Source organism: Phoenix dactylifera, chromosome 2 (genome assembly GCF_051530095.1).
Source record: "Phoenix dactylifera cultivar Ajwa chromosome 2, Ajwa_hap1_PhDact_Kaust_v1.1, whole genome shotgun sequence".
In the NCBI taxonomy this organism is placed as follows: Eukaryota; Viridiplantae; Streptophyta; class Magnoliopsida; order Arecales; family Arecaceae; genus Phoenix; species Phoenix dactylifera.
Genome location: NC_143191.1, coordinates 714,182 through 742,100, shown reverse-complemented (window position 1 = coordinate 742,100; position 27,919 = coordinate 714,182). Strand labels below are relative to the sequence as shown.

The 27,919-nt window shown below is 36.2% G+C and overlaps 2 protein-coding genes across 15 annotated transcripts; both read left to right on the top strand.

Moving 5' to 3' along the window:
- Positions 1-1,723: 1,723 nt before the first annotated feature.
- On the top strand, positions 1,724-11,249 carry LOC103706020 (uncharacterized). Of its 13 annotated transcripts, none has more exons than XR_015974851.2 (11): positions 1,769-1,918; positions 4,927-5,288; positions 5,859-6,049; positions 6,151-6,241; positions 6,362-6,510; positions 6,703-8,085; positions 9,199-9,236; positions 9,324-9,528; positions 10,504-10,791; positions 10,902-11,095; positions 11,200-11,249. XR_015974851.2 is itself a non-coding variant. In XM_088714814.2 (9 exons), exons 3-9 carry the CDS (start codon positions 5,912-5,914, stop codon positions 10,504-10,506), a joined length of 2,016 nt encoding a protein of 671 aa, XP_088570940.2. In that variant the 5' UTR covers positions 1,779-1,918; positions 4,927-5,288; positions 5,859-5,911; the 3' UTR covers positions 10,507-11,249. The 13 variants fall into 13 exon arrangements, 7 of the variants coding, with proteins under 7 accessions (XP_088570942.2, XP_088570939.2, XP_088570938.2 ...); XR_015974852.2 differs by lacking the exon at positions 4,927-5,288 and adding an exon at positions 2,052-2,098 and having other exon boundaries at positions 1,772-1,918; XR_015974849.2 differs by adding an exon at positions 2,052-2,098 and having other exon boundaries at positions 1,772-1,918; positions 6,353-6,510; positions 10,902-11,238.
- On the top strand, positions 11,220-27,797 carry LOC103706019 (putative polygalacturonase). Of its 2 annotated transcripts, none has more exons than XM_088714819.2 (6): positions 11,220-11,390; positions 18,709-19,026; positions 20,565-20,685; positions 21,264-21,438; positions 21,549-21,619; positions 26,921-27,797. In XM_088714819.2, exons 1-6 carry the CDS (start codon positions 11,367-11,369, stop codon positions 27,622-27,624), a joined length of 1,413 nt encoding a protein of 470 aa, XP_088570945.2. In that variant the 5' UTR covers positions 11,220-11,366; the 3' UTR covers positions 27,625-27,797. The 2 variants fall into 2 exon arrangements, with proteins under 2 accessions (XP_088570945.2, XP_008788175.3); XM_008789953.6 differs by lacking the exon at positions 11,220-11,390 and adding an exon at positions 14,982-15,293.
- The last annotated feature ends 122 nt before the right edge of the window (positions 27,798-27,919 follow it).

Here is a 27,919-nt window from a genome sequence, read left to right as displayed (position 1 = left end):
ATGATAAATTCTCAAAAATCTCAATGAGAAATTGATTATTTGTCTCGAGTATTTTAAATCTTTTACTTTTAGTTTTATTTGTTTGTCAATATAATATAAAACTATTCTTTTATGTTTTTGTCGGTGATTAAAACATGGAACAATGTAACAATATGAAGATTAGGAAAACTTTCACTATTTAGTCTATTGTACAAAAAACAATTATTAGACCATAATATCTAATAATATAAAAGTACAATTAATACTTAAAATAGCCATATTTAATAGTTTAAATAGTTAGCAATAAAACACCAACCATGTCATCGAAAAGTAAAACTTCAACCTAAACTCAAGTTTGTACCATTAGTGACTAAAATGATAAAATTGAAAAGTACATAGGCATAATAATTGATAAAGTATTGAGCATATGATTAGTATAGTAAGATAAAGTTTATTGATCTTTTGCCTATCACTTTTAACATCTAATAATGAAGAATCAAAATTATATTAATTGCATAATATACATAATATTTTAATTTATTATATGATAGCATAAATTGTTGAGTTTCTTTATATTCTCCAAAATAATGTAAATAAGTAGCTCTAACTATGATGAAGATACTCTAGACTATGTTTTTTTTTCAAAATATGAAACAAATCTAATTTGGGATTTAACGTAAAGCTTTACAAAGCATATACACTTGTTTGATTATATCTTTGTAGTGGCTCATCATGTTGTAAATACTCACGCACAAAAATTCATATTTACATTTTTAGTTTTCATAAATAATTTTTTATATAAGGATTGAAAAATAAGAATACAATATTTTTTATTCATTCATTTATTCTTCCGTCAATCTTCTCTTTGCTTCCTCCTTATGTCAATCTAGTGTAATAAATAGAAACTATTTTGATGCGTCGATCAAAATTGCCACCATGCTGATCAATATGATCCTTTTGAAATGATAAAGTATCTATTCCTCTCCAGTCCAAAATCTATAATTAAAAATTTAAATCGAAGGTCCATGCTGCTGATTATGATCCATACCACACTAAAAATACCTTGAAACCAAATATCACATATTTTGATAATTTCTAAGCTATGCATCATATAGATGGAAAAATGATAATTGCCATTCTACTGGTATACTAAATAATGATAAAGTACTTAAATTGAGAATCAATTATATTGATTATAATCTATACATTTTAAAATAAATATATATCAAAAATGAATAAATTTTAATGCTTGGATCATAATAAAACATGGTCTTATGCCGTTTTAACTATTCATCTTTGCACAAGTTTGATCATGGGTTAAAAACTACCAAATACTGATATAAATTTTTAAATAATTTTGTTGATATACATCATGATTAATAATATATATTTTTAATTTAGATATCCTATTATTGGCTTTAGTCTTAGTATATATCGTCTTGTAAATTACGTATTTTTCAAATAATAGAGTGAGCCGAGCTGCAGCGACCTTATAATAAAAAATAAGATTACTTTTTTACTTTTTTTCTTATGGCCAAAATACATATTTTATCCTCATTTATTTCTCAAAATCCAAAAAGCCGTTTTGCTTCCATTTCTGGCATGAACCATGTTTCTCTGGTGACTTGGACATCTTGCGTTGGCCCCCAATTTCGTGACTAATCATCCGTGGCAAGCGTGAATGGCTGCCTGCTGTCCGGATCCTGACAGCTAACGCGCACGAAAAGGGTTTCCCCCCATCCTTCCCTCGCTCCAATTTAGTGCAACCCCGTCTCCGCCCAATCTCCTCCTCGCCCCAAAATTCGGGCTATACTTCCCCCTTCTCGTGTCCCTCAGACAGAGATTCCTCCTCCTTTCTGTCCGGCCCTTGTTTTCCGGCGAGGATGTCAGCCCCCGCGGCGGCGGGTGGTTGATGCCAAAGTCCAATCCGGCGACTTTGGTATGATCCTCTTCTCCGGCTAGATCAAAACCCTAACAAGAGCTCCAATATCAAGAACCATTTGTTAAACCATCGTAGTCATTTTATTTTTTGGGTCATCAAATTCCTATGTTTACTCGCTTTTTGAAACCAGGAATCGTACTTGGAGGTGAAATTGTATGCGTATGCGATCTAATTTAGGTGAAAATATGAGACTTCTTTTCATAGTATTGCATTTAGCCGTGAATAAACCATGCTTTTCACTTAGTCGGTTCTTTTTGGATGGTGGAATGGGTGGATTGCTTTAATGAAAGTTGGTGGTTGAACGAGTGGCGTGAGGAAGATTGCAATGCCGTTTCCTTTTTTTCTTTTTGTTAATGGTATTAGCTATGGTACTTATTGATCAGTTCGTGTTTCATTTACTTTTAGATATTATGATTCCTTAAGAATGGAATAAGTTTGGTTTTTGCTTTTGATTTTGTACTTCTATATTCATTGTGAAATGTGCATTTCTTAGTCCTAAGATCTATCCTCACTTTGCCCTAGTGAGCTGGTTCTGGTTTTAAGGCTTCATCATGTTAGTACTTTGTGCAGTAGCCTTTTATCCGTTCAATTAATAATTATGATACTTCTTGCTAGACAAGAGTACATCTAATAAAGGACCATCTATACATTTGGATGCATATGGACTTCAATAACTACACGAAAATCTAATGTCAGCTCGAATAGGATATAGTCAAGAGTAAACAGCAGATTTATTACTTGGCATTGTACCTAGACAAAACGTCACCATGGCTGAACTTCCAACTAATGTCTGGCAAATGGCTTTCTGCTGCACAATATGTAACGAAAACTATAAATCCAATTTACATATATTCCTGAAATATGGCAGGCCCATTAATTATGGCAGGAGTAGCCAGACATTCGATGTCATCTTGTTGCAACCTTTAAAGAGATAATAAGAAGATATGTCCTAGGAGACAAGTTTTACGGAGAGGACTTTTTTTGAAGAACTTAGCAGGACTTTAGAGTGAATAGTAGAGCAGCTGAGATGTTCATGATCTGAAGGTGCATACTTGAAGAAAAAAATCATGGAGCTCGATTTATATGCAAGCATAAATGACGAGCATGCTGGAAGTGCTGACCTTTTATTAGAGATTTAATAAAAGATTACAAAGGAAGATATTCACATCAAAGGACTCAGTTTTTGCCTACGAGTCATGATGAAATTCATCATTGTGTCTAATTAATAGCTGCTTTTGTGTTAGTTAACGAAAGGAAATAGTTGACTTGGCAAATCAAGAATGTGCTTTTAAGTACTCTTTAATGCTCTATGGGAGTCATGGTTGCACAGGAGATAAGTAAGCCAATTAATTGATTGGTTGGCTACCACAGTAGATCTGATGATGAAACTAATTTGTGTCCATGGTGAGCCCTATACATTGCCCTTCAGGCATATAGAGACATAAATGATGCCACTATATAATTATTTGTTACGTTCATGTCCATGATTAGTTAATTAATTCTCCACCTTCCATTTTGAAGAGGACTACTAGGCTATATCGTTCGGGGTTTAGAATGGAATAGGACCTCTTTAAGTTGCTTACTCCATTTGAACCATCCAAACACTCTTTAGCAGCCTACTTTTTTTATAGAGGCAGATTAGGTATTTTTGAAAAGTATATAGGACTATTTTCACTTCAACCATGAGTGATTTGTACACCCATATAGGCGAAGTAATTTAGCCCATCTACTTTGGCTTAACTTATTCTAGAACCAAACATGGTCATGAGGTTTTGACGTGGTTCTAACATGATCTATCAATCAAAAATAAAGTTTACTTATTACATATCCTAATAGGGCTACGGAGAATGAGAATGATGGTATGATAATGATGGAACCAAGACAATGCAGAATATTCAGTTGCTTTCTGCGGGAAAGAGGAACCTCAATCCACCCAAAAGGATCTGCATTTATATGTAAATCATGAGACTATTTGATTACTTCATACAACTTCTTTTGCCAAATGGATTGCCAGAAGGCAAGTGGAATAAAAAAAATCTTCTTAGTTAATGCATGTATATTGTGAAAATTTGCATTTTTGCCCTCCTCTTCCAAGACTACTCTAAAGTCTTGGGAAATCTTGGAGGATGGCTCCTTAATGGTATGAGGCAAAATTGCTTTAATTGATAATTTTTTTTTTGTCAACTAGCTTTCTGGATTTCATTACAAGGCTTTTTCTGTTTAAAGTTAATTTATTCATGAATTTGACTCCAATACTCAACTTGAAGGTTGAGCAGGGCTGGTAGTGGGCCGAGCCGGCTCGAGGCTCGTTAGGCCGGGCTGGCTTCGGCTGGGCATAGGCTAGGCCTGAGGCAATTCAGGTTGGGTTTAGGAGTTTCGTACGAGGGTTCAAAACTTGTTATTGAAATAGGATAGGAGTTTCGTATGAGGGTTCAAAACTTGAGATATGCTATTGATGGCTGGTTGATATTTTACAATCCTCGATACAGGGGCAGTACATCTTGATATGCCTTGGTACATATGAGGCTGAGGACAAGTATGGGTTGATATGCATTGTTATAGTGCAATACAGCATGACATGGACCCAACTTGCTGATACTGTTGGACACCGGTCCTATCATACCAACTAATGTCTGGCAAGGCGCCGGTATAGGGCCAGCGCACAAGTTTTTTACCCTTAGTTTTACACTATCAAGAATATTGGAATCATTAATTGATTCTTCTTGATATTGGGTTTTTATTCTTGAGAAGAGTTTAGGGGCTTTTCCATAAGCAGTATGCTGGTATATTTGATGTTGACTTCTTCCAATATTAATTCTTCATCAGAATTTGGTTGCTAACAATGTTTTTTATATCCTTTTGTACGCAAACTCCACCATGTTGCATTGATTTGAGAGTTTGATTAAAATATTCTTAAGCATGAAATGTGTGGTTGCTCACAATGCAATAGTTTGTGATTGTCTTTAAGTATCTTTAACACTTTCGTCGTTTTATCTATTGTGCAGATCACCTGGTCATTCTATGCAGCTTCAAAATATTTGTTGTGCTTAACTCAAGTGCAATACATGAACTTCTTGCACGACCATGTTGTTGATTTGTGTTGCTCTTTGGCCCTTAGTACCAAATTACCATAACACGGTTTAGGCCTAATAGTGGAAAAAATGAAAAAAAAGAGAGGAGAATACAGGGCAGTGATACTTAAAAAATAAATGTAATCCTGCTGCTGTCTGCTAAAAGGAATCTTCTATGTATAGAAAGCATAAAATGCTCTTGATAAGAAGTCTGGCTACTTTATTTTTCTTGTCCTCCCCATTGGACTCCTATAAGGACTTTCGGATCTTTCTTTATGAGTTGAAACTTGCTCCAGGTAAAATTATTGATGACTCCCCTCCTTTCCCTTTCTCATCTCTTGCCTTTCTTTTTCAGTCAACCATTTTCTTTCCTGTTTTTTCATTTTAGACTTTCCATTGCCTTTGAACCATGTATCTTCACAGTTGGACTCATTTGCCGTGAAAATTATGATGTAGTTCTGCAATATCATGTAAGCACTTGGTATTATTTTTCCACAATCAACGGTTGCAATGTTTTTCCAGTTGGTGATATTTTTATTTTATTGTTTTGATTATCTATGGAACTTTATTCGTTGGTTCTTGTTTGTTGTACTCTGAACCTTGCTTGTGCATCAATGTTAAGGTGATGTGATTCTAGCTTTCTAGTCGTGTACTGTAGCAAATTTGATGTTCAATGACAATTTTGAGTAATTTTCTTGTTGAGCTCAGCTTTCAGCTCCCTAATGGGAACTGATTTGGTGCATACATCTGATCCAAGAAGATTCTATTGAGCTCAGCTTTCTAGTTGTGTACCGTAGCAATTTTCTTTTTTTAAAGAAAAAACTGATGTTCTGATGAATCATAAGTTTCTTCCGTTTTTACTGAAGGATATCGGCATAAGGTTCTATTGAAGTAGCTTTAACGAGGCTTTAAGATTGAGATGATGGCGTATCAGGAAAACTTAGAATTCTACTTCAATCTCTCACGCAGAGAGCTTCAGGGATTGTGCAAAAAGCATAACCTTCCTGCAAATAGAAGTCATGCTCAATTAGCCAAGTCACTGGCTTCATTTCTAAGGGTATGGCTGCACACTTGGTATAGGACGTCATTCACCTATACAGTTTGTATTTTAAAGTTTATAATCTAATCTAAAGACTATTTGTTTAAACAATTGTGCAGAAAGAAAATGCCACATCTTCAAAAGAGAGATCATCTGTCCCAAAATCAAATGCTAAAGAAACAGTTGACCCTCTGGAAGAAACCGTGAAAAGTATGATTCATGTATCTACCAAAGTTGCAATTAGGAAAGTTGCTTAATATTATCTGAAACTATATGCTAAAGAATAGAGAGTTCTTATTCCATTTCATTGACCTTGAAAAGATTTTGTAGGGGCATTTGAGAAAACCAATTCTTCCAGGACTGATAGCTGTGGACTGGCACCTGGGATTAATAGGAAGCTAAGTGATGATCAGCTACATTCTCATCTTGGAAAACAATTGAAAAGTAGTAGCCTCTTGATAAGTCAATCATCAGAAAAGGTATTGTTCTACACTCATATAAGATCTGTTATTGCTTTTAGTTCATGGAGGTTCTTTTCCTTCAACTGAACATGTGTCAGGATCTTTCAATCATTTGTTGGATGCTTATTTCACGGATAATAACATTTACATGGGATCTTAATTTTTTGGGCATCAACTTCTCTTAGTTTTTGTTTATATGTATCAATGCAGGCATACAATACTGCTGCAAATGTGGTTTACCCTTACCCTATTACTGATGGAACCAAGGAAGGTTTTGGTTCTTCTAATTCTGAACCTGGTGATATGGGCACAGGATCTCAGGTTGCTGCTGGGATCCGAGATATTACAACCTTGTCACAGCTTCATTGTGATAACAACCATGTTGCTTCTAAGAATGGATCACAAAAATCCTCAGAGTTGAGAGGCTGTGGTCAGAAATTACCAACTCATGCTGTGACCAATACTAGGACTTCTAATACAACACTAGTGCCATCTGGACATAAAAGAGCTGGTGCCTATTCCAGAGAAAGTAGATTTATGTCTTCTGATGAAACTTCTCCAAAAGCACCTCCTTCACTTCAATTTTTTGTGATGTCAGAGGAGGGAATTAATCTATATATAGATTTGAATTCTAGCCCATCAGAATGGATCAATAGCTTGAAGGACAAAATGTGCATCCATCCGAAAGCACAAGACCATGAATCAGAGACTCTTCCCGCTCATATTAGAGGCTTGGCAGATGCTGATGAACATACGAAAATTTCACCACCTGGGAGCACTGGAATATGCCTTCAAAGCAGTGGAATGGAGAAGAACACAGGATGTACTGATTCTTCCTTGGGCTCAGTTGTTAGTGCGAATTGTCAAACCGAGGCCTGTCCACCAGATGCAATTGTTGTAACTTCTAGAGATTCTGTGTTGACATCAAGTAGCATCCCTGTCGAAATATCAGGTTTTCTGGAGAGGAATCAAGTGGTTTCATCTTCCTGTGTAACTAATTCTGATGTTTACGATCACATGGCATCTGATATTGCATCTTGTCCCAGAGATGAGCAGGTCCTACATCAAGACTCTGATGATGCTTCTTTTAGGATTGATAAGAGCAGTTCATCAGTACCCGATATTTCTCTTAAATCTGTTGACAACGTAGATACGAGTCTTGATGGAAACAGAAAGCCTGAAACAGATGAGTGCTGCACTCTGAAGATAGTAAGTGCTGATTTTAATAATGGAGAACCCAATGCTTTAGACAACACCCTAAATAGTATCTGCAGGACAAGTAGCCTTCCAATAATATCTGATGGAATACAAGACAATGTGGGAGCTTCTTATACTGGTTATTCTGAAAATCATAGTGGAGCGTGTGAAGTTCCACTGGAAAGAGAGCATATGGAAGTATTACCAGAAGCCAGATGTCACCTCAAGATGTTATCAAATTCCAGTAAAATTGATGGGCAAATGGTATTGGATCATCCAATGACTGATGCACAATCAGATGTAGGGTCAACCGACCATCTCTCCAATCAGCATGCATGGAGTAATCTTGCAACTTCCGTTCCCAATGATCTGATGTCAGCATTTGGGGATGAATCGGTATTGCTCTTTTTCTTAACTAAGTGTGATAGTGCACTGCTAACAAAAAATGTACAAGGAATTCTGGGGATTAATTGGAGGATTATAATTGCCTACCTATCCCACATTTAAAAAGATCTAGAAATGTGTAGTGAATGCCCAGTTGTATATTTTACTCATACCTGAACCAGACTCATTTTGATAAATGACCATCACCAACTTTTCCAACTAAGCTCCATTAACAAAATAAATGACTAGAATATGTTTCAAAGTTCATTTGGCCACTTTATGATTGGTTATACCATGAATCTTTTGCTTGATCTTCCCGGCACAAGATAATTAGGTGGTTGCTTCTACTTTATTTGCTTTTCTACTTTTTGATTCACAGGTGATTTGTTGAAGTCTTCCTATCCATTACTTGCATAATCTAGCTAATCAGGATCCTCATGTTATAGTTGGATGACAAATATGTTACAGGCTTTTAACTTGTACTGGAGGTTAATGTACTTGCACTGTTGGGCAATCAGCTTGTGACTTTTCATTTGAAGTTTGAGCCAATATTTCTTTCTCAAAACCCAATCATCTCTAATGAGAACCATAATGGACTTTCTTGTTTATTCAACATTCTGTGCTTGTTGCTTGGTATTGTTGAGAACTAATAACGTTAACCAAATAGCTCCATGAAACTTGATGCTTTGCAGAATTATGTCATGAGTATGTCAACCATGCTGACCTGCAAAAATTCAAAATCCTTGAACCGATAGGATCTGAACCCTCGATCTCATCTGAGAAGAGGAGGAATCTGACAGTTCGAATTAGTGCCTGATTGGTTTCTTCTTCATTTTACTAGCTTTATGTTAGGCTATTTTATTTAGTATTTGTTTTATTTGGTGCTCTCTTCCTGGGTTAAGTTGATGTGTGGGATAGGGGTTCAGAGGACTTGGTCGTGCAAGGTGCAGTTTCCAGAAGTTTTTGATAATTGATATGATGGTGTTTCTTTTTCTTTCTATGTTTTGTCAATTACGGGCAGACCTAGAACTTAAAAATGAAGCAGAGATATTCTTTACGGTAAATTGGCATATGAGACTTTTCCTCCATGTTGCAGAACTGAAAATCTATACTTTCTGTCTGCAGGGTAGATGCACTCCAACGAAGGGGAAAAATAGCTCAGAGTAATCTTTGTTTAGAATAAAGATTAATTACTGTCCTATGCTTCACAAATTCAGTCTAATGTAACTCTTGGTCACTTGGTTATGCAGATGCTCACAATTTCGAAACACCTTAGACAAAAATTCTAAAATATCTCACAACCCATTGTCTGCTGAGGAGTTCCAGAGTAAAAGGCAACATGTTTGTGGTGAAAAGAGTGGGATGATGAGTTTAGGAAGCTCTAAGAGTTCGGTAAAAGAAACTCCATGGGATCCTATTGTCGTTCCTAGGCGTTCCATGCGGCTTGTTTCTAAGGTTCGATCTGCTCTTTTGTGTAGAATTCTCTTTTATCTTTAAGAAACAGTGGAAAAAGTATTCGTATCAGATTGTATTTATTCTGCGTTCACATTATTGTTGTGGTAGTCATCTTTTACAAAATATAAACATAATAAACAAACCGTGCTTTATTGATTTGGGGTCAACCAAATGGATCCTATTTCATGGTTCCCACCCTAATGTGAATTTTCTCAGATAGCAAATTTCTATCATTTTTCACTACCTTCAGGTTTTCTTTAGTCCCACCCTATTTTCTAACCCTTCCAAGCTTTAACTTTTATCAAGTCCCATCAGATCCACATAATATCTAATATCTAATTCATCATTAGATTGTAAATGAGAAAGCTTCGAAACCCAACAGTAGGCTTAAGACTAGAGAAATTTCTCTACCTGATTGCTTCCAGTTTGGTTTTCATGTGCCCAATCACGTGAGAAATCATTGGACATCCTCACTGTGGACATCTGATGGTCTTGGAGACAGCTTTATATTACAGTACTTCTGAGTGCTCTATTCATTACTTATGGTTTTCAATTTTATTTTTATTTTTTAGTGACTTGTGTCTGGTAAATCATATGATGGAAGGTTGAAACTGTAGAAGATGAACTAATGCCCTGGTATCGGTTATCCTCTGTATTTGCCTTGTTTGTTTAGGCATTTTATGCCTACGAGCTTTAGTATGATTGTAGCATTTTGTTTGATAAGCTATATAAATTTCTTCCAGGTGTGTACCTCATAACTTATACATGATGGTTTTCTTTTCATTATTTACTTTTTTTTTCTTGAGCTAGAGGGGGTTGGATAATGGGTACACATGGATTATCAGGATATATGCTACTGTTTTGCCTTTTCTATGTAAATTATATCCCAGAGTCGTAATATGGTTGCAGTATCTGATTGGCTTGATAAGCTATATAATTTTTTTTCCTAATTTGTGCTTCACCTTCCTTGTGCAGTGAAATCATAGTTTATCATTGACTGTGGCCTTGATGGGCTGGATTCAGATCTTTCGTTACCCTTTTCCGCTCGATTATATAGTTTCTTTGGCGGAAATGTGCATAAAAATCCAGGACATTGAACCATTCCCCTCTCTTTTCTCATGATCAAATGAAAATTATATGCTGCAACAGCCTCATCTTGGAATTTTGCAGTACCACAATTGGCGGCATATTGCATTAAGGATAATTGGTCACACTGAAAATATGTGGCATTCCGTTAGATCGCTTGGACATTGCGGATTGTCCGTAAGTAATTTATCTCTTTTGGTCATTGCTGATTCTGCATTCTTGCCCTCTTTTCAAATTCTCTACAACATGGTACAGCTCCAAACTAATATGTCCATCTTGTGTACCAGCTTTGTCTAGCTTGAGAAAAGCTTCTGCATCCATCAGTACTCGAGCTGATTGCTAATGCGGAACACTATACATATTCCATTACGTGGAGTTAGCTGAATTTTATAGCATTACATTAATACACTAGTTTGTCAAACAGCTTCTGTATACTTATCAGTGAAATATCTGACTGGAGAGGCTGCAGAGAGGAATGAAGGTGGGAGATTAAGAAAAAATAAAATAGCAAATCTTTGACACTTTTGGCTTTCCTGTTTTGTTAATTCAATTAACTTGGTGCTGTAACTCTTTTGGTTCTAATAGAGTCATTGCATGATGGGGTCTTTCGTCATGCCAAATGTAGTTGAGCCCGATTTTGGCATCCTAATGTGACCGACGGTGCCCACACGATTGGCTCGGGATGATTGAAAGTGGATACATTCTGCTCCATTCATGCTGAAGTGTATAGGAGGCCTTTCCTTGCTTCCATAATGCCAAATTTCACAGCTCAAAAGGTACATGATCTATAATTTCATGGCTCTATAGCTAATATTAGTTTTATTCTAATTCAGAAATGGTTGGACTGGAATGAGTAAATTCTATCGTGGGAGTCATCATTTCTACTTTTATTGTTGAAAGAACCAGTATTGAAGAATTCATCCCATATCCACGGTACTAGTTCCTACAAGGATCTCCTTCCAGCATGGTTAGAAGATCCTTAAAAATTCAAATAGGGAGTTACAACTGCTGCAGGTTCTTGTGCCTTGCTAAAAGTCTTTCCAACTTTTTGAGGAATTGTGACCGTCTGATCTCTGCCTTCATGAGCATAAATTACCTAAATTTGCCGCATGATCTTCATGCCTGTTTGAGGTATCTTAACTAGAAAATTCAAACTTATTGATTTTTTTTTTTTTAAAAAAAGGACAATCATGCTGTTATACAATAAGCTGGCCTCTGATAATGAAGAAAAAGTGCTATTGAAAAAATGGAGGTGACAAGGGGTGTATAAAGGGAGGTGGCTCCTATGCTAATGCTTGATTGTTCAGAATTGACAAAAATAATTTCAAAAATTAGGACATGACTTGATGGTCTTGGTTATAGAAAGTTTTAAAGTCGCTATCAGGACCATATGGTGCAAGGTGCAAGACCTTCGACTCAGGCTGTTTGATCAAACATAGGTTTCTGTTGATTCTAACTCTACTTCCAAATACACATGCATACACCCCAACATAGATCATGTATTAGGTAGATTCCGACAAGAGCATGAAATGGGGTTTTTTCGTAAGAGCACAAGAGAAGTTGTTACATTCCTTCCAACGCCTACTTAATCCGTTTCATATGTTGGTATTTAAACGAGACGAAAGAAAACATTTACATATCCGTTCCCACCATACCTTGTCTCTGCATTCTCTTTCTTAGGGGGTCGGTCCGTGTCTCCATCTCAGTTGCTGAGACATAAATTCCAAGCTTTCAACAACCATGGCTCTTCAATATAGGTTCTCTCTCAGCTCCATAAACCATGAGGAAATGGAATTTTTTTTGTCTTATAACTTTCTCTCTACTTCATCAGAGCAAGTCCAAAAATAAAGAAACAGAGAAATATAAAAGTATCAAGAATTTGGGGTTTGTGAAGTGTCCCATATTGGTCTCGTTTGTAATCTGGGTTTGTAATTTTGTAAGGCTAGCCCGAGTTGATTGCCTAATACCGCAAAGCCTATGACAAAGTCATCTTGAAAGTTACATTTTGCTGCCAAATTATTGATCTGCTATTTCTAGTGCGTTTTTGTTTAATCGTTTAGGCTTATAAACCACTACTCAGGTGATTGATCTCCTTCCCGACTTTTTAGTTAATGGCGATAAATTATGTACCACTGACTTGTCTCCTTCAAATAGATTAAATTAATGGTAATCAAGAGTTTTCTTTTATTTTTTTCTCTTTACATTTTCTATTGCATGGTTATTTGTTTTTTCTGATATATATTCGACATTTATAAATCCGCCTTTTGTGGTTGATACTTTTTATACAAGAGTTTTCTTTTATATTTTGACAGAGTTCTTCCTTAGAATCAATAGTAATCACATGGATTATAGTGAATGGTACAGAGCCAATAAACTGGCACTTAGATATGAGAAACAATGACATGGATTACAATAAAATGGCACATGGATTACAGCATAATGGTGCATATCCATGAAAGATAATTACACGAATTTTAGTAGAATGACATAGAGCAATTAGAGGTAATCACAAAGTACAGTAGAATGGCATATAGCGATGAGAGAGGAGGTAGAAAATAAGGACTCATTGAGTTCGTAGGAAAAAAAAAGAAGAAGAGAAAAGTGGGGTTAACAGAAAAATGGAGAAATGCATTGGAGTCTTCAAAGAAGAGGAATGAAAAAGAAATAGAAAAGTAGTTTTTTTTATAGAAATAAGATTCTCACATTTTATTAAAAAAATTCATATGGGAAATGAGAAAGTTAAATTCTCACTAATTGAAAATCATGATATTTTTTTTTCCAAAAGTATTCTTAAGTTTTTAGGCAGAATAGGATAAAATCTTTTGTTTATTAGAGGTATAAAAGGTATTTTATCCAACTTTTCGAAAAAAAATAGATGCTCAACTAAACGTAAAGTTATTCTGAAATGTGTCACTTTTTTATGTCCATTAAAAATACAAAAATTATTTTCCTATGCAGCAATTTTTCAAAAAAAAATATTTGAGCGAGAAAATTCTATCTTCGAAACTCTCGACCCTTGGAGCCCTGGCAGCGTTTCAAGGCGGAGATTATTTTAATAGCGACAGGGCCTTGGTATGATACAAGCTAAAACTCTACTCTCGACAAATTGAGCCATATCACAACTTAGATAAATTTGCATCGGGTGATGAGTTCATCTTATTTTGGTTGAGTCGCCATGCACAGGAGTCTTATTTTCTCTTGTGCGCATCCTCGCACTAGTCCGTTTGGGCTCTCTCACGGCAAGGAACGACCGTTCTCGAGTGATCTTGTCAGCTACATCGCTTCAAATATTACTTCTAAATCCCTTGGATTAGTTCAAGTGTAAAGTGTAACGAACTGGAGGTTAAATCGTGCATAGCCTACAGTTTAAAATGGCTGCAAGTCCATATATATGACGTGGGATCAAGGAGAGATTGACTTGTAGTCCAAGTGAACTTAATTAATATGGTACCCCGTTAAAAGAATTCTAGTTTGTTTCTATTCTAACTAATTGATGGGATAAAATATGGCAATCATTGGCACCCACGAATTCCATGCAGTAGAGTTTTAAGCAAACCTCTGCCGTTTTAGGATCCCATGCAACATCCCATCATAACAATATTCAACTAGAATTTAGGAAGGTTGGCATCGATGGCAAGAGCCATGAATCAAATGATGGATGCAACCTATTGGTTATGTGGATCCGTGCAATCAACAAATGTTGCTTTCTTGTTACCATTCATCATTCTAAACCTTGTATAGTGGCAGACTGGCAGGTTATTTGATGTTCTTGCATTAAGTGGCTTTTTTGGAAGCAAAGTTTGCATAAATGATGATGCCCCAAAAGTACATGCACTATCTAGAATGGTTAGCCATTACTTTAATTTAAAAATAACTCTCCAAATAATGGACAGCTACAAAAGATTGCCACATTGTTTGCTTGAATCACTGTTTAACAATTAAATAACTTACTCTTCCTAGATGATTCAAAGATTTTAATTTAAGAATATTTGGCTATCCAGCAAAAGATGCCAAATAATGTAACAAAAAAACGCATGGCATTATGGTAATCTAAGTTCAATCCAACGGTCACTTTCGAATGTTTTTGACCGTTGAGTTAGACTCTACGAATCCGGCTTGACGGATTTTCCGAGAGAGAGAGAGAGAGAGTTCTTTTACGAAGACACCGGCAGGGATGATGCAAAAAATATGACGGCATCCAATCCCTCTTTTACTCCGTTGCGACAAGGCAACACGATTTTCGTGTGAATCCATGGAGTTTTCCAAGAGAAGAGCTCCAAAGGCCCACCAAAGCGATTAGGCCCGCCCAATCTTGGTTTTGGGCTCCTCTTCCCTGTTGCTGGCCCGTTATGGACCAGGAGGACGGTGAAGACAAAAGGTCTTGCTCGAGCACGGCACTGCTTGTTCTTTTGGAGGGCAGCAGTGGTCGCTGCTCTTGATTTTTTTGTTCTTTTTGGGGATTGTGGTGGTCTCCCGCAAAGAAAGCCAGCTAATCATTTGGGTTCCTCCGTGATGGAGGTTCTGGCTGAAATCACCCGAGGCTTCTGAAGCTGGTGGCTGGTCTTGCACTTCGTCTTTAAGCCTTGGTGATCCAGGGGATTGTCAGGAAGGTGGTGGAGGATTCTCATTTGGTTTATTTGGGAGAATAGATCTCATCTACCATGAAGGGATCTGCAGTCGTAAGTGCTTTTGTTGCTTCTGCTCTTTTCTTCTTCTTCTACTTCGTTTTTGTAATTTTTTTTCCCGTTTTTGTCTTGGAGATACGGAAGGATCTAATGATGTCCAGGTCATCTAGGTTTTGCTACCTTGTGTTTTCATTTCTCATTGGAGTTGATTCAGATTTTCTTTTGTAGTATAGAAGACGAACAGATTTGTGTTTGTGATCCATTCTAGATTAAAAGAAGGGTTGGTTCACCCCCCCCAAAAAAGGATAGATGGGAAAGGAGATCTGTTCTTCTTCTTCTTCTTCACAGCCCATCAAAAATCATTTCTTTGATATTGGGAAACGAAGATATCAAGTTTAAGTATCAGCAAAAGCTTTCTAACAAAAAGCTTGCTTTTTTAAAATATCAACTAATTGCTCGACCATAGATCTTAGTATTCTTGCGTTGTGTTTAATCCAAAAAGTTCCACCAGATAGGTATGAAGAGAAGGTTCCATTGTGCTTTCAATTCTCTCTTGATTCTTCATTACCTCAATTTACTCCGTAAAGATAAAAATGAGCCTAGCCAAACTCCAATTTTGAGTTTGGTTTTGAAGCACTCCAAAATGGTTTTAGCAAATAGACATCTGAAAGGTAAGGAAAAAGACTGTTTCAAAAGATTTGCTAAAGACACAACAGCTTGGCCAGGTCAAGATCTCCTGGCTAGATTGTCAGCAGTGAGGATCTTTCCCTTGACAGTCGGCCAAGCAAAGTCTGGGCCCTCAAGTGTACATACTTCCAAATAGCTGGAAGACCTGCCACCAAGACTCCATGATTTATGAACTTGTAGAATGATTAACTGTGAAGAGCATTTAGAAATTACGATGATCAAAACAAACTTCATCAACAGCTAAATTGAGAGGTCATAGAGGATGGTTTGTTTACTTCTCTATCATAAATGTTTGGAAACACATCATGTATGAGAACCTTGCCAAGTCACCCATCCTTGTAGAACTTCAATTTTTTTCCATTGTCTAGAATATAAGATATTCAACATTGAAGCAATCCTTGGCCTTGAACACCCCCTGCTAGAAGGGAAAAGCGTGAGAAAGAAGAGTGCTCAAACTCAAAGGTGGTCTTCTTCTTCTTCTTCTTCTTCTTCTATGATTTATCTGTTTGATTACCTTGTCCATATCTGACCACCTTCACCAAAGAATTTCTGCCATCACTTCCCTAGCAGGTTCTTTGGATTTTTCCCTAGTGCTTTTGACTCGTACGAACTTCCAACCTAACAAATATACCTGCTACTGATTGGACCTGAGCCTTTCTAAAGAAAGCCCCTTCTGATTTTATCAACCCTATTAGCTACCCTGCTAGGCATCTAGAAGGAAGATAAATAAAAGACTGCAGTGTTGGATAAAACAGAATTTACTAATGTAAGTCTGCCATCAATGGCTGATGGATGCTCTTCAGTTTCAACACCCCCTATATATCGCTCTCATTCCTTGACCCAAGCAGCAACAATGTGATACACGAGGGGCTTCAGATCTGAAAAGTGCCCCTCAGGATCTTCCATGCTTTTGGAAGTTGCGGTTGCCATATTGGCAACCTAAACCCTTTCGCAAATGGAATGCGTTATCCCGATTTTTTGGGATTGTGCGCTCCGTACCTGGCCATACAAAGTACGAACATGCCCTTAAGATTGCCCACCTGCTCCGGATCAGCTCCAAAAAACATGATTGTATCATTTGTGAATAATACTGTCATTTTCTGCTAGGCCCAGCCTCTAGCCTTTACTCTTTGCTAGCTCAAATATTCATTTAGGTCATAAATTCCAAGGAGAAAATGGGTTAGTTGGTCACCTTTACGGAGACCTCTTCCACATTTAATCCAATCACGTGTTTGTACATTTATAGTCGAAAGCAAGAGATTCTGCATATTTAATATATTATAAAAAATGCATCGCATCGTGGGTTGATATTCAACCTACAACATATCCATATTCATGCCACACAAAGTTTGGTAGGATTTATCCTTTTGTTTCTTTTTCCAGACATATTTACATGTCAAAAAAGAGGAGTGAGGTGTTTACCAATTTATATCATCCCCCCACGTCGCGACAAAAAAATTGTAGTAATTCTACACCAACAACCCCTCTTTGCTCCCATATCTTTATGTCAAATATGATCTCTAATTTATCTGGAGAGAGCAATTTGTTTCCATTTTCATTATCTAATTCCCATTCTCCTTATTCCTGTATCTTTACTTAATTTATGTCCTTAATTTACTTGAAGACTACTATTACTTTCCCAATCAGTTATCTCATTCCCATTTTTTTTACATTGGAGGCAGGGCCTTGGTGCAATGTGAATTGGGTCTCATAGGTTTGAAACTTAGAAACTGCTTCTCCACACGTAGGGGTAAGGCTGCGTACGTCTGACCCTCCCTAGACCCTAGTGGTGGGAGCCATGTGCACCGGGACGCCCGCTTTATTCTCATTTTTTTATATTCTTTCCTTATCCAAGCAATTGAGACTCTCACTCATTTGTTTAGTCACTCTAAAGTGGGTTGGAAGAACATTATTATGATGCAACAGCTCTTTAAAAACAAATCATTGATAGGGGAAAGGAGATCTAGATTGAGAAGGAACCTTTTTTTATAGTAGCAATCTTTTTAGGGAGTATATTTGATGTAAGACCATATCATTTTCTGTTTTATATCTTTCTAATATTTCATTCCCATTTTACATAGTCTTTCCTTAAATAACCAACTGAGACTCCCACTCTTGTGCTTGGTCTCTCTCAAGAGGGGTCTCTAGATGAACTAATTATTAATTAGAGATAGGAGATCTATATTGAGCAAAACTTCTTTTTTTTTTTTTGGGGGGGGGGGTTACCTTTTCAGAGAGTATAATTGATGTAAGATCATATTCGCAACTCAATAACTTTATCAACAACGAATATCTTATGGATGAGATATTTAGACTTTGGCAGAACCTTTTTCGGAAACTTAATTTGGCATCATGCTAATCTTATTAAAACCTCTTTCATATTATGAACTAAATGAGATTTTAAACAGGAAGAAGAATGAAGAAAGTTTTTTTAGTTCAACATTGCAGAGGTGCTTTTCTTCAAAAAGAATTAGTTTAGGAGTTTAAAATGCTATACATTTTTTAAAGAAACATTCTTTTTCTATAAAAAATTATATGCAACTTATATTATTACTGACTAATTTTTAATCAAAATGCTGCTGATTAATTGTTAACACTAATTCTTCTAAAAGAATTCATGTTTTGGAAAGCTTATAATGTCAGAGCTCATTCTTTTACGTACAGATGGAAAGTTTTTTTTGCTGGCTAGGCCTTTTTATTACTTATATTTTAATACTATCAGATCATTGTTTTTAAGAACCTTAAGGTTTTTAGTATTGATCCAGTTTAAATCTTCATTCAGTTGTTGGAAGTTCTATTGCTTCTTGCATCAATCAGCAATTTCCCATGGGCAGCTGCAGACAACCTCAGTTGCATGCCAACGAGATCAAAAGTATATCGACCACACAGAGTCACAGTAACTGAGTTTGGAGCTGTTGGAGATGGAGTGACGCTTAACACTAAAGCATTTCAAAATGCCATCTTTTATCTACAGTCATTTGCTGATAAGGGTGGGGCGCAGCTCTTTGTACCAGCAGGAAGGTGGTTGACAGGAAGTTTTAATCTTATCAGCCACCTCACATTGTGCTTAGACAAGGATGCAGTAATTATTGGATCCACAGTGAGTTAGGAACTTGTTCCAAGTTTAATCTACACTTGTTTTAGTTCCTTATGCTTAAGCTAAGTTTGTAACATGCTGCTTTTTATCTCATTGACATGGTAGTATGGTACTGAATGTGCTTGTTGAATTCAGGAAATTGGTTGTTCAATGCACACCCTTTCAACAAAATGCAATCAATAGAATAAAATTTTGGCTGTGAAATATATTTTTTAAGTATACTGAATGATGTAAAGATTGTATCCTGCCTATATTCTAAATTTCATCACCTGGCATAAGATTTTGCTGAATCAGGAAATCTTATGCAAGCCATTCTCGAGTTTTCTCTATTTATTCTAGGTTTTTAGACATCAATGTTTTAAGCTACATTTCTAGTGAATTCAGTGGGATATTTATCCTTGACTAATTATGCAAGAAAGGCAATCATATGGTTATGCCCATAAGAAATACGCAACTGGAAATGTTGGTTTCATTTGATGTTGTTAGAAAAACCTGGTCAACTAATACAAAGGGGAAGCTTGCCAGGCCAATTGATTTTAGTAGAGTAGGATAATGAACCCCTGGTTGGGATCAAACAGTGTAAAGTGAAATTTATTGTGCACGACTTCAAAACTTTAGCCATCTCTATAGGGAAACGAGTGATCCCGAATCATTTGAAAAGGAGGGTAAGTCAACATTTTAGAAGAGCGAAGATTCCCTTCTCTCCCTTCTTCTCCCTTGAGTAGGAAAACCATGTTGTTTGTAGATCTTAGCTAATTCTTCAAGGTTTTATCTGGAACCTTAATGCTGAGAATTATGTCTAGATCATTTAGATGATCCTTTTAGCATGAGCTGAACTTACAAGTCTCTTTATCCTATAGATAAAGACTCCATCTCGAGAGAAAGGCATGAGAGGACTTGAATTTGAATGGATAGAGAAGACTCTCTTTAATCCAGAAGTTGAGATCTTATGTCCCTAGGGTAACGAAGCATTCATCTTTTCAAGGTCGACATCTCTCTGCTACATCCCCAACTAGTGAGCATATGGTTCTAAATGAAATAAACCAAAAACTGTACCCCCACCCCTCCCCGACAAAAAAAAAAAAAAAAAGGAAAGAAAACTTGTTTTTGTAAGGGCTACAGTCTACATACCTCTGAAGAGGAAGCTTCATAGTCTTTGCCCCTCTGGTCCAAGGTCAAAACTGTTATCTTTGCAAGATCAATTGTCTAGCAATATTTGTGGCTAAAGGTTCTGTTGGGTGACGAGGAGAGGCTTTAGTGAAACTTTACTATCAACAGTACTCAATATCACAATTTGACCTTTGTAGTTCAGGAAACTTGCAAAGATTAGTGGCTTTTTAAAAACTGGAATAATTTAATCATAAATCTTATTATCAAAGATTCTATTCTTAGCTTTGTGATATATTTTCTTATTAAAATATAACTGAGAGTCTTTTTAAATTATAAAATTTAAATAGCACGTAGCATTCATTTTTTATTTTTTTCCTACCTTTTTTTTATTGTCAATTTACTAAGCCAGAAGTTTTTTCTTTGTTTTTCAGGATTCATCAAGCTGGCCAGTTATCGATCCATTGCCTTCATATGGTAGAGGTAGAGAGCTACCTGGTGGGAGGCATAAAAGCCTCATTCATGGTTCAAATCTGTCAGATGTGATAATAACTGGTTCGTTGATTCTAACCAGACTAAACTTGGAGATACTTTAGTCATTGTTGCTGTAGATTCTTTTGGGAAATGCATCCAATTCAGGAAACTATAACAATTTAGTTTCTCTGCTTTCTCTTTAAATATTCTAAACTGACAAAATAACTACTGCAACTTAGTTTCTCTGTTTTCTCTTTAAATATTCTAAACTAACAAAGAACTTACTGCAATTTAGTTTCTCCATGTTGTCCTAAATGGTATCACATGTTTTCATCTAAATTTTTTGGTGCATGACATAGACTGTGGTTTCCTGGTTTCTCTGGTTTTCACATAACTACTCACCAATTGTTTCCCACACCTATTTCATGGATGCTAGGACAAACAATTTCTGTACCAACAAGGTTTGTAAATTGTAATGTTGACTTGTCAATTTAAGAAGCACCCAGTTATGGAATAGTTTGTTCCAATTTAGTTTTTCTTGAAATTTTCTTTCTTTATTTTTCATATATTCTTTTTTAGTTGTGTCTGCTCTAGATCATTTTAAGATGGACTTTTTCATATTAATTCACTCTTTCTGATTTCAATAACTGTTTCTCCAGGCGACAATGGAACTATTGATGGCCAAGGCAGCGTTTGGTGGGATTGGTTCCATAATATGACGCTGAACTTTACTCGCCCACATTTGGTTGAGCTCATGTATTCAACCAAGGTGGTTATCTCAAATCTGACATTCATTAATTCCCCATTTTGGGCCATTCATCCTGTATATTGCAGGTTAGTTCCATCAAGAATTAGCTGCTGCCTCTATTTACGTCTATTACTTGATAGACAAATGGAATTTTGTATGCTTGGGAAAATTTGAGACTCTTTTGCTGGATGAACAGCGATGTCCTTGTCGAGAAAGTCACAATTCTCGCTCCTCCTGATTCACCAAACACAGATGGAATTGATCCAGGTAATCCTCACTATTTAGAAGCTTGAACAATTAATTGATGTTTTTAATTTTTCTTTTAAAAATTACAGTAATTTATTGTTAATAAGGAAGGACATGCAAGTATTGCTTATTGTGCATTTTTGTGGATACAAGATCTCCAGAATTTTCTTCCAAATCCCAGGTTATATTCCAAATTGATGTGAGAGAGAACCAGCGGATCTTCTAAATACCCAATGAGTGGATACCAAATTAGTATAAGTTTTGTCCCTGCCAGCTATCTGATAAATGAGTCTTGATCTTCTGCTTGTGGCAGTGCAAATTCTTCATTCTGCAGTGTGCTGAACACTAAGATTCCAAAAGACTTAGGCCTTGGATAAGAACCAATAGCCCAAGATTCATAGAACCCCGAGTAGATGGCATGAAGCTGTTTTTTTTTGTTTGGGTAATTATGGTATGAAGTTGTTCAATTATGCTCTTCATGCATGGAAGGAAAAGAAGTATTTAAAATATCATAATCTAACCAAAAATTGCTGAAAAGATAAGCTGAACATGATTGATCAAATGATATGTATATGCATGGAAAATATCATTATCATAATTATTCTGGAAGTATGATTCAGGCATAGATCCTTGCATTCATATGAATAGTAGCAAGTCCATTGAATAAATGAACCATCAAATATGTTAGTAATAGATTACAGATTTTTCAGTCTCATATAATGCTCTAGTAGTATCATTCTAGAATATTAATTATGCTTCATTAGAGAAATTGAATACTAACATGTATTATGGAGTTATGTAGACTTCTTCAGCCAACATAATAAGATAAAGAATGGAAGTGTCAGAAATATTTTTCTATTTTGATTCCTTTCAAGTTCTGTCTAATGAGAAAGGGATGGGGTTGGGTGGTGTTTGGGGCATTCCAAATGTGGTGTTGGCAATATGTCTCAACTTTTGCATCATGATGGTGGTTCCGGTGGATCAAAATCTGGCATTAACCATTAATCCAATACTTTCAGATTATTTTGAGGGGCTCTTATGTTCCTTGTTTTCCAAAGGTCCCCCAAATAATGTACAAATTCAGATTCATTCTTATGAAGAGTTAGGCCTTGTGCTTGCAGTGGTGACACCAAATCTTTGACAATGGGCTTTTGATGCCATTCGTGAGAGGCCGCCCACTATACTCTCGCTTCGAGCCTTTATTCGCAGGAGGATGGCTTGAGACCAAGATCCCACCCCCAAAGGCCGATATCACGTAACCAAAAACCAACTGCCGGTTAGAATAGCTATAAGCTAACGCCCGAGATTGAGCATTATACTGAATATTCCTAATTTTTTCCCTATCCGTCAAATTTTCCATTAAGTTTCTTCTCAAGGTCGCCGTTCATGGAAAAGCTTAAGCCACGTGCAAAATGTAGGTATTCCATACCCTTATTACTGCAAGTTGGATAAGGAAAATAAGCTATTGTACAATTCCAATGTGCAAAAGGTACTCTTATGGCTTATGTTTAGTCTCACATCCGTTGTGCGCTAGAAAGATCTTGGGTACTTATACAAGACTAAAGAACCCAAATAATATTGTTCAACTAGATTTTAGGTAAGGTCATGGTTCATTATAAATGATATTAGAGCACAAGCCCACTTGATTACCTTGTGGATTAGGAAGTACTACAACATGGGTGCATTTGGTGAGGTCATGGACCATGTGGACTCAAAAACACTATAGCATGGGCCTATGTGGTGCTGACCATAGGCTAATCGTGGTATTTGTGATTAGATTTAGTTAGATTGACCTTTAACCAAGCAAGGTCGCTAGGGCTTAAAGGGAGAGTATGTGAGAGCCTGCTTGTGTTTAGTCTCATATTGGTTATGCCCTAGGGAGATTTTAGGTACTTATACAGGGCCAAAAAATTCAAAAATACGTTCTAGCTAGCTTTTTAGGTGAATAACTAAAATTTGTAATCGAACAACTTTTGTCATTTCTTAATAATGGAGATCTTATCTTGTTCTAAAATGATAATTATCTTTCCAGTATTGTTAAGTTTTGTTCAATGACTTCAATTTGTACGCCTTGCACATTCTATGGGCTCATGCCCTAGGGAATGTTTAGCCATCACATAGCCAGCTCGAGCAATGTTTGGGGCGTCACAATCTCCTTTCTTCAAAGTCCACATCCTCAATATTTAGTGTATGGCCAGATACTTGTTAGGGTATGATAAACTCAAGACTGCATATATGGATTCTACACAGTGTTTCCAGCTCCAAAATCTGTATCTGATACATATCCGAGCTGGATATATATTGGATACTTTGATACTTATGAAGTTCTTTGGTAGTTGCTTTTAAAGATTGGAAGAATGTTGAACTTTTCTAACAATGAGTGAGTTGAACTCTTCCAACATTGAGTTCAATCCTGTAATTTGATATTAGGAGTGAGTACTTGTTCTTTCTTAAAATTTAAGGATGTAGGTATTGAAATAACTTTGCAAAATGTTATTTTGCTGCTGTCCTTAAGTTAATTGGGAAATTTGAATGAGAAATATGTATATTGAAAGATCTGAAAAACAATCTCTTTTTAACATTTTTTCTAATATTTAAATAAATAATGTTTAAAGGTAGAAATGTGTAATTTAGTTAAACTTATATGCATATACCTTTTTCTCTCTTGCTGAGTCAGACACTGGATAAGTGTCTGAATCCAATTCTCGTATCCGTGACCATGCAACACAGATGCTACATGAATAAAGACTGCAATAAGTTCATAAAATTTGTAGGTTGAATTATGTGGATTAAGCATGGACTTTAGATGTAGGCATGCTGAATTGCAAAGTAATGCTCCTTGGGTAGTCAAAAACAATAGGATATCATCTTACATTATGATTGAGGGCCATGGAATAAAACCTTTTAGTAAGTTCAGCTGTGGACATCTAAACGAAATGGGATGGGTTATTTGGTAGGATTACTTCTGGATCTTCAAAAAAGCCGTAGAAATGGAGGCAGGCAATTGGTTGAAAAGATTTTTCTGAGGGTGGAAGTTTTGAAGAGTAAAATTTTTGCTTGGTTGTTTGATCTGGAGGTTATCGTGATTGCTTTTGTGGACTGGTTTGCTTGTTTGCTTGTTTGCTTTCCTGAGATGTATAAGGGTTTCTACTTCTGGGCCATCTTAGTAATGGGAGAATTCCCATGCATGGTGTATGTTCTTACTTCCCACAGTGGAGACTGACATGAGTTCAAGTCAAGCAGCAATGCTGAGGCATGAACTTGTAGTGGCTGAGTGTTGATCGTGAGTTTCCCCAACCATAGGTTGAAATGGAGATGTCTAAGTCTTAATGAATGTTAGATATATTCTTTACTGAATAAGAGCGGACTGAATGTTCTTTGGGAGTTTGTGCCCAACTCGAGGCTGAATCTGAGTCATGTGAGGCACAATAAATCCAAGATTTAAAATTTGTCATTGCTCCTTCTGGTTTATGTTCAGTTATTTCTTTATTTCTTGTTCAGTTTTGAGTTCCTTTTGGCTTAAACAGCGAATTATGACGGAACTGTGGTACCAATTCTGAAGTGGAGAGGCTTTTTGGTTAGAGAAATTTTTATATTCATTTATAATGGACAACCCTCCTCCCCCTAGGATTATGATGTTACGTTGGTGAATGAAAAGCACAGGAAGAGACTCATTACTGTCCAATATGAAATATTTTATATTTGAAGAGGGTAGTTCCCATTTTTTTTGGTTTTGCTAATGAGAAAGATTGTTAAACATTCATGCAATTGCAGGACTGTGATATAAACTATAGCTGGGGAAGCTGGAGAAAGGTCTCACTTGTGACTTGTTTCAGTATTTCAAGATATCCATCTCAGCTCTGCCACTCTTTCTTTTTCTCTTCTTTCATTTTTTCTGAGCAATATGGTGGTAATGTGCCACTATCAGGATTGAAACCCTGGACCTCCCATAAGGACAAGCCCTTAGGAAAGAGGGGTCAACCAACAGAGCTAACAGCTATTGGATCTCAGCTCTGGCTTTGCTACTCATTCCAAGACTTCTGGCAAAATTCGATGTGCCGTGCATAGAGGATACAATACAGATTGAACAATCATAGTGTCTAAATCTTATGAATGGACTATCTAATATATAATAACAAAATAACATGCAACAGTTACCTGAGAATAAACAGTGATTTGAGAGAAAAATGTACTGTTGTTTTTCTGTTATTTTCCATTATTTTTCTATTATAACGACCAAAGTTTTCCCATAAACAGAAAATCTACTTGTCAGAAAACTAAAGACATAATCAATACATATGACTCATGAGTTTACCTGAGAAATGGGATGGATCCATCTGTAAAAAAAAATAAATAAATAATTTACAGAAACGCCATTTCCCAGTATCTAAAGGAACCAGTTACTGGTTAATGAATATGAACCATTCTAAAGCACTCAGTGATGCTTGCCTTCTACAATGGACTATTACTGTTACTTTACGTAGATTTTCCACAGTAAAACACTTTAGGTACCATAGATGGACCACAATTAATTGTTGATCCTATACACATTGATTTATGCTCCTAGATCTAAGCAATAGCTAATTTTCTTTCATAGACTTTTAAAAATGTCTATTTATTTTTATATGATTTTGTTATTTTGTATTATGGCAAGTCTTTTTAATTTGCTCCCTCTAGTTAATAAAATTTAGTCCTTTATACTGCAAGTAAAAATGGGAGTGTAAGCTTAATCTTTGATTTCCATTTAATACATTTTCCTCTGCTAATAGTGAATAAACATGGTGAGAAACCTCATCTTCTAATGAAAAATGTAAATTAAGTCATCAATAAAATGATTCTAATTTAGAATCTGTAAAATTATTCTTATTTCTTCTTTTAGAAATATCTAACACATGGCCGTTGTTTTAATTTTCCTATCAATACTGACTTTATGCTATTTTATGTAAATCTTTGTGAGTGGAAATATTTTGGTTCCTCCCCTGCTTATTATGCCTTTGTTCTTAATTATCCATTCTTATGAATATTTCTAGAGATTTGATAGTTGCCTTTGTTGTGCCTGTTGCTGATTGGATCTGAACTTCCACTCCTTTAAAAAAAAAATCAACTTGCAAATGTTATAGTTTGGCCAGTGACAGAAGCCTCATTAGTTGCATAAAGCTTTTTTAATCCTTTAATGTCAGCAAAGGTGAAAAAAAAGAAGTATCTTATAATTTTTATCTTTGGATCTTGATGAATATTCACAATGTTATACGTGAATACTTCAGAAACTTTTATTAATTCCAACAAGAAAATGATTGAAAATCTTTGCTTCATGCATCTCAGACTCATCAAACAATGTCTGCATTGAAGAGTGTTACATCAGCACTGGTGATGATCTAATTGCAGTCAAAAGTGGGTGGGATGAATATGGCATTGCCTTTGCTCATCCAAGCTCCAATATCAGTATCCGCCGCATTACTGGAGAAACAAAATTAGGTGCTGGCATTGCCTTTGGAAGCGAGATGTCTGGTGGTGTATCGGAAGTTTGGGCAGAGGACATCCACCTCTTCAACTCAAAGCATGGTATCAGAATAAAAACATCTCCAGGGCGAGGTGGCTATATTCAAAATATATACATCTCTGATGTGATCATGAAGAATGTGGACATAGCGATCAGGATCCAGGGTCAATATGGCGAGCATCCAGATGAGAAGTATGACCCAAATGCACTTCCAGTCATAAACAGGATAACCATCAAAAACGTCACAGGAGGAAATATCAGACTTGCAGGTCTTTTAGAGGGCATTCATGGAGATAATTTCAGCAACATTTGCCTATCTAATGTCATCCTCAACGTAACATCCCCCAATCCTTGGAATTGTTCATATGTTGAAGGTTATTCTAATATGGTGTCTCCAGAGTCCTGTGAGCCTCTTAAAGAAATACCTGAAGATTCTTCTATTTGTTACCCAGCTAAACATTTGAAACCGCAACGATCCAATGCAATTCAGTTGTTTAGTCCCTTCATTAAGTTCATAGCATGGTAACCAAAGTCTGGCACTGTTTATAAGTTGCAACTCCTACCAAAGGATGTTCGTTTGTCGGAAATGTTTGGTTTTGTATGGTTTGTCAAAAATAGAGTGTATAGAGTCTTGGAGTTTCCATCATGTAAGTAATCGTATGCTGAACAGCTATATGAAATTGATTTTTTTCCTTGTAACATTTTGGCAAGCAATTTATTTGAGATGAGGATCGTATAAGAGAACAGAGGGCTTGACGATCAAATGCATGAGTGGAAAGGCACCATGGCCATACCACAACCATAATCAGCAAGCTATATCT

Coding starts and splice junctions, on each gene's coding strand:
- LOC103706020 (XM_088714812.2), top strand. CDS start 5,912: ATGATGGCGTATCAGGAAAACTTAGAATTCTACTTCAATCTCTCACGC. Junction 6,050..6,150: donor CACTGGCTTCATTTCTAAGG/GTATGGCTGCAC, acceptor ACAATTGTGCAG/AAAGAAAATGCCACATCTTC. Junction 6,511..6,702: donor TAAGTCAATCATCAGAAAAG/GTATTGTTCTAC, acceptor GTATCAATGCAG/GCATACAATACTGCTGCAAA.
- LOC103706019 (XM_088714819.2), top strand. CDS start 11,367: ATGCCAAATTTCACAGCTCAAAAG. Junction 11,391..18,708: donor CAAATTTCACAGCTCAAAAG/GTACATGATCTA, acceptor ATCTTCATTCAG/TTGTTGGAAGTTCTATTGCT. Junction 19,027..20,564: donor CAGTAATTATTGGATCCACA/GTGAGTTAGGAA, acceptor TTTGTTTTTCAG/GATTCATCAAGCTGGCCAGT.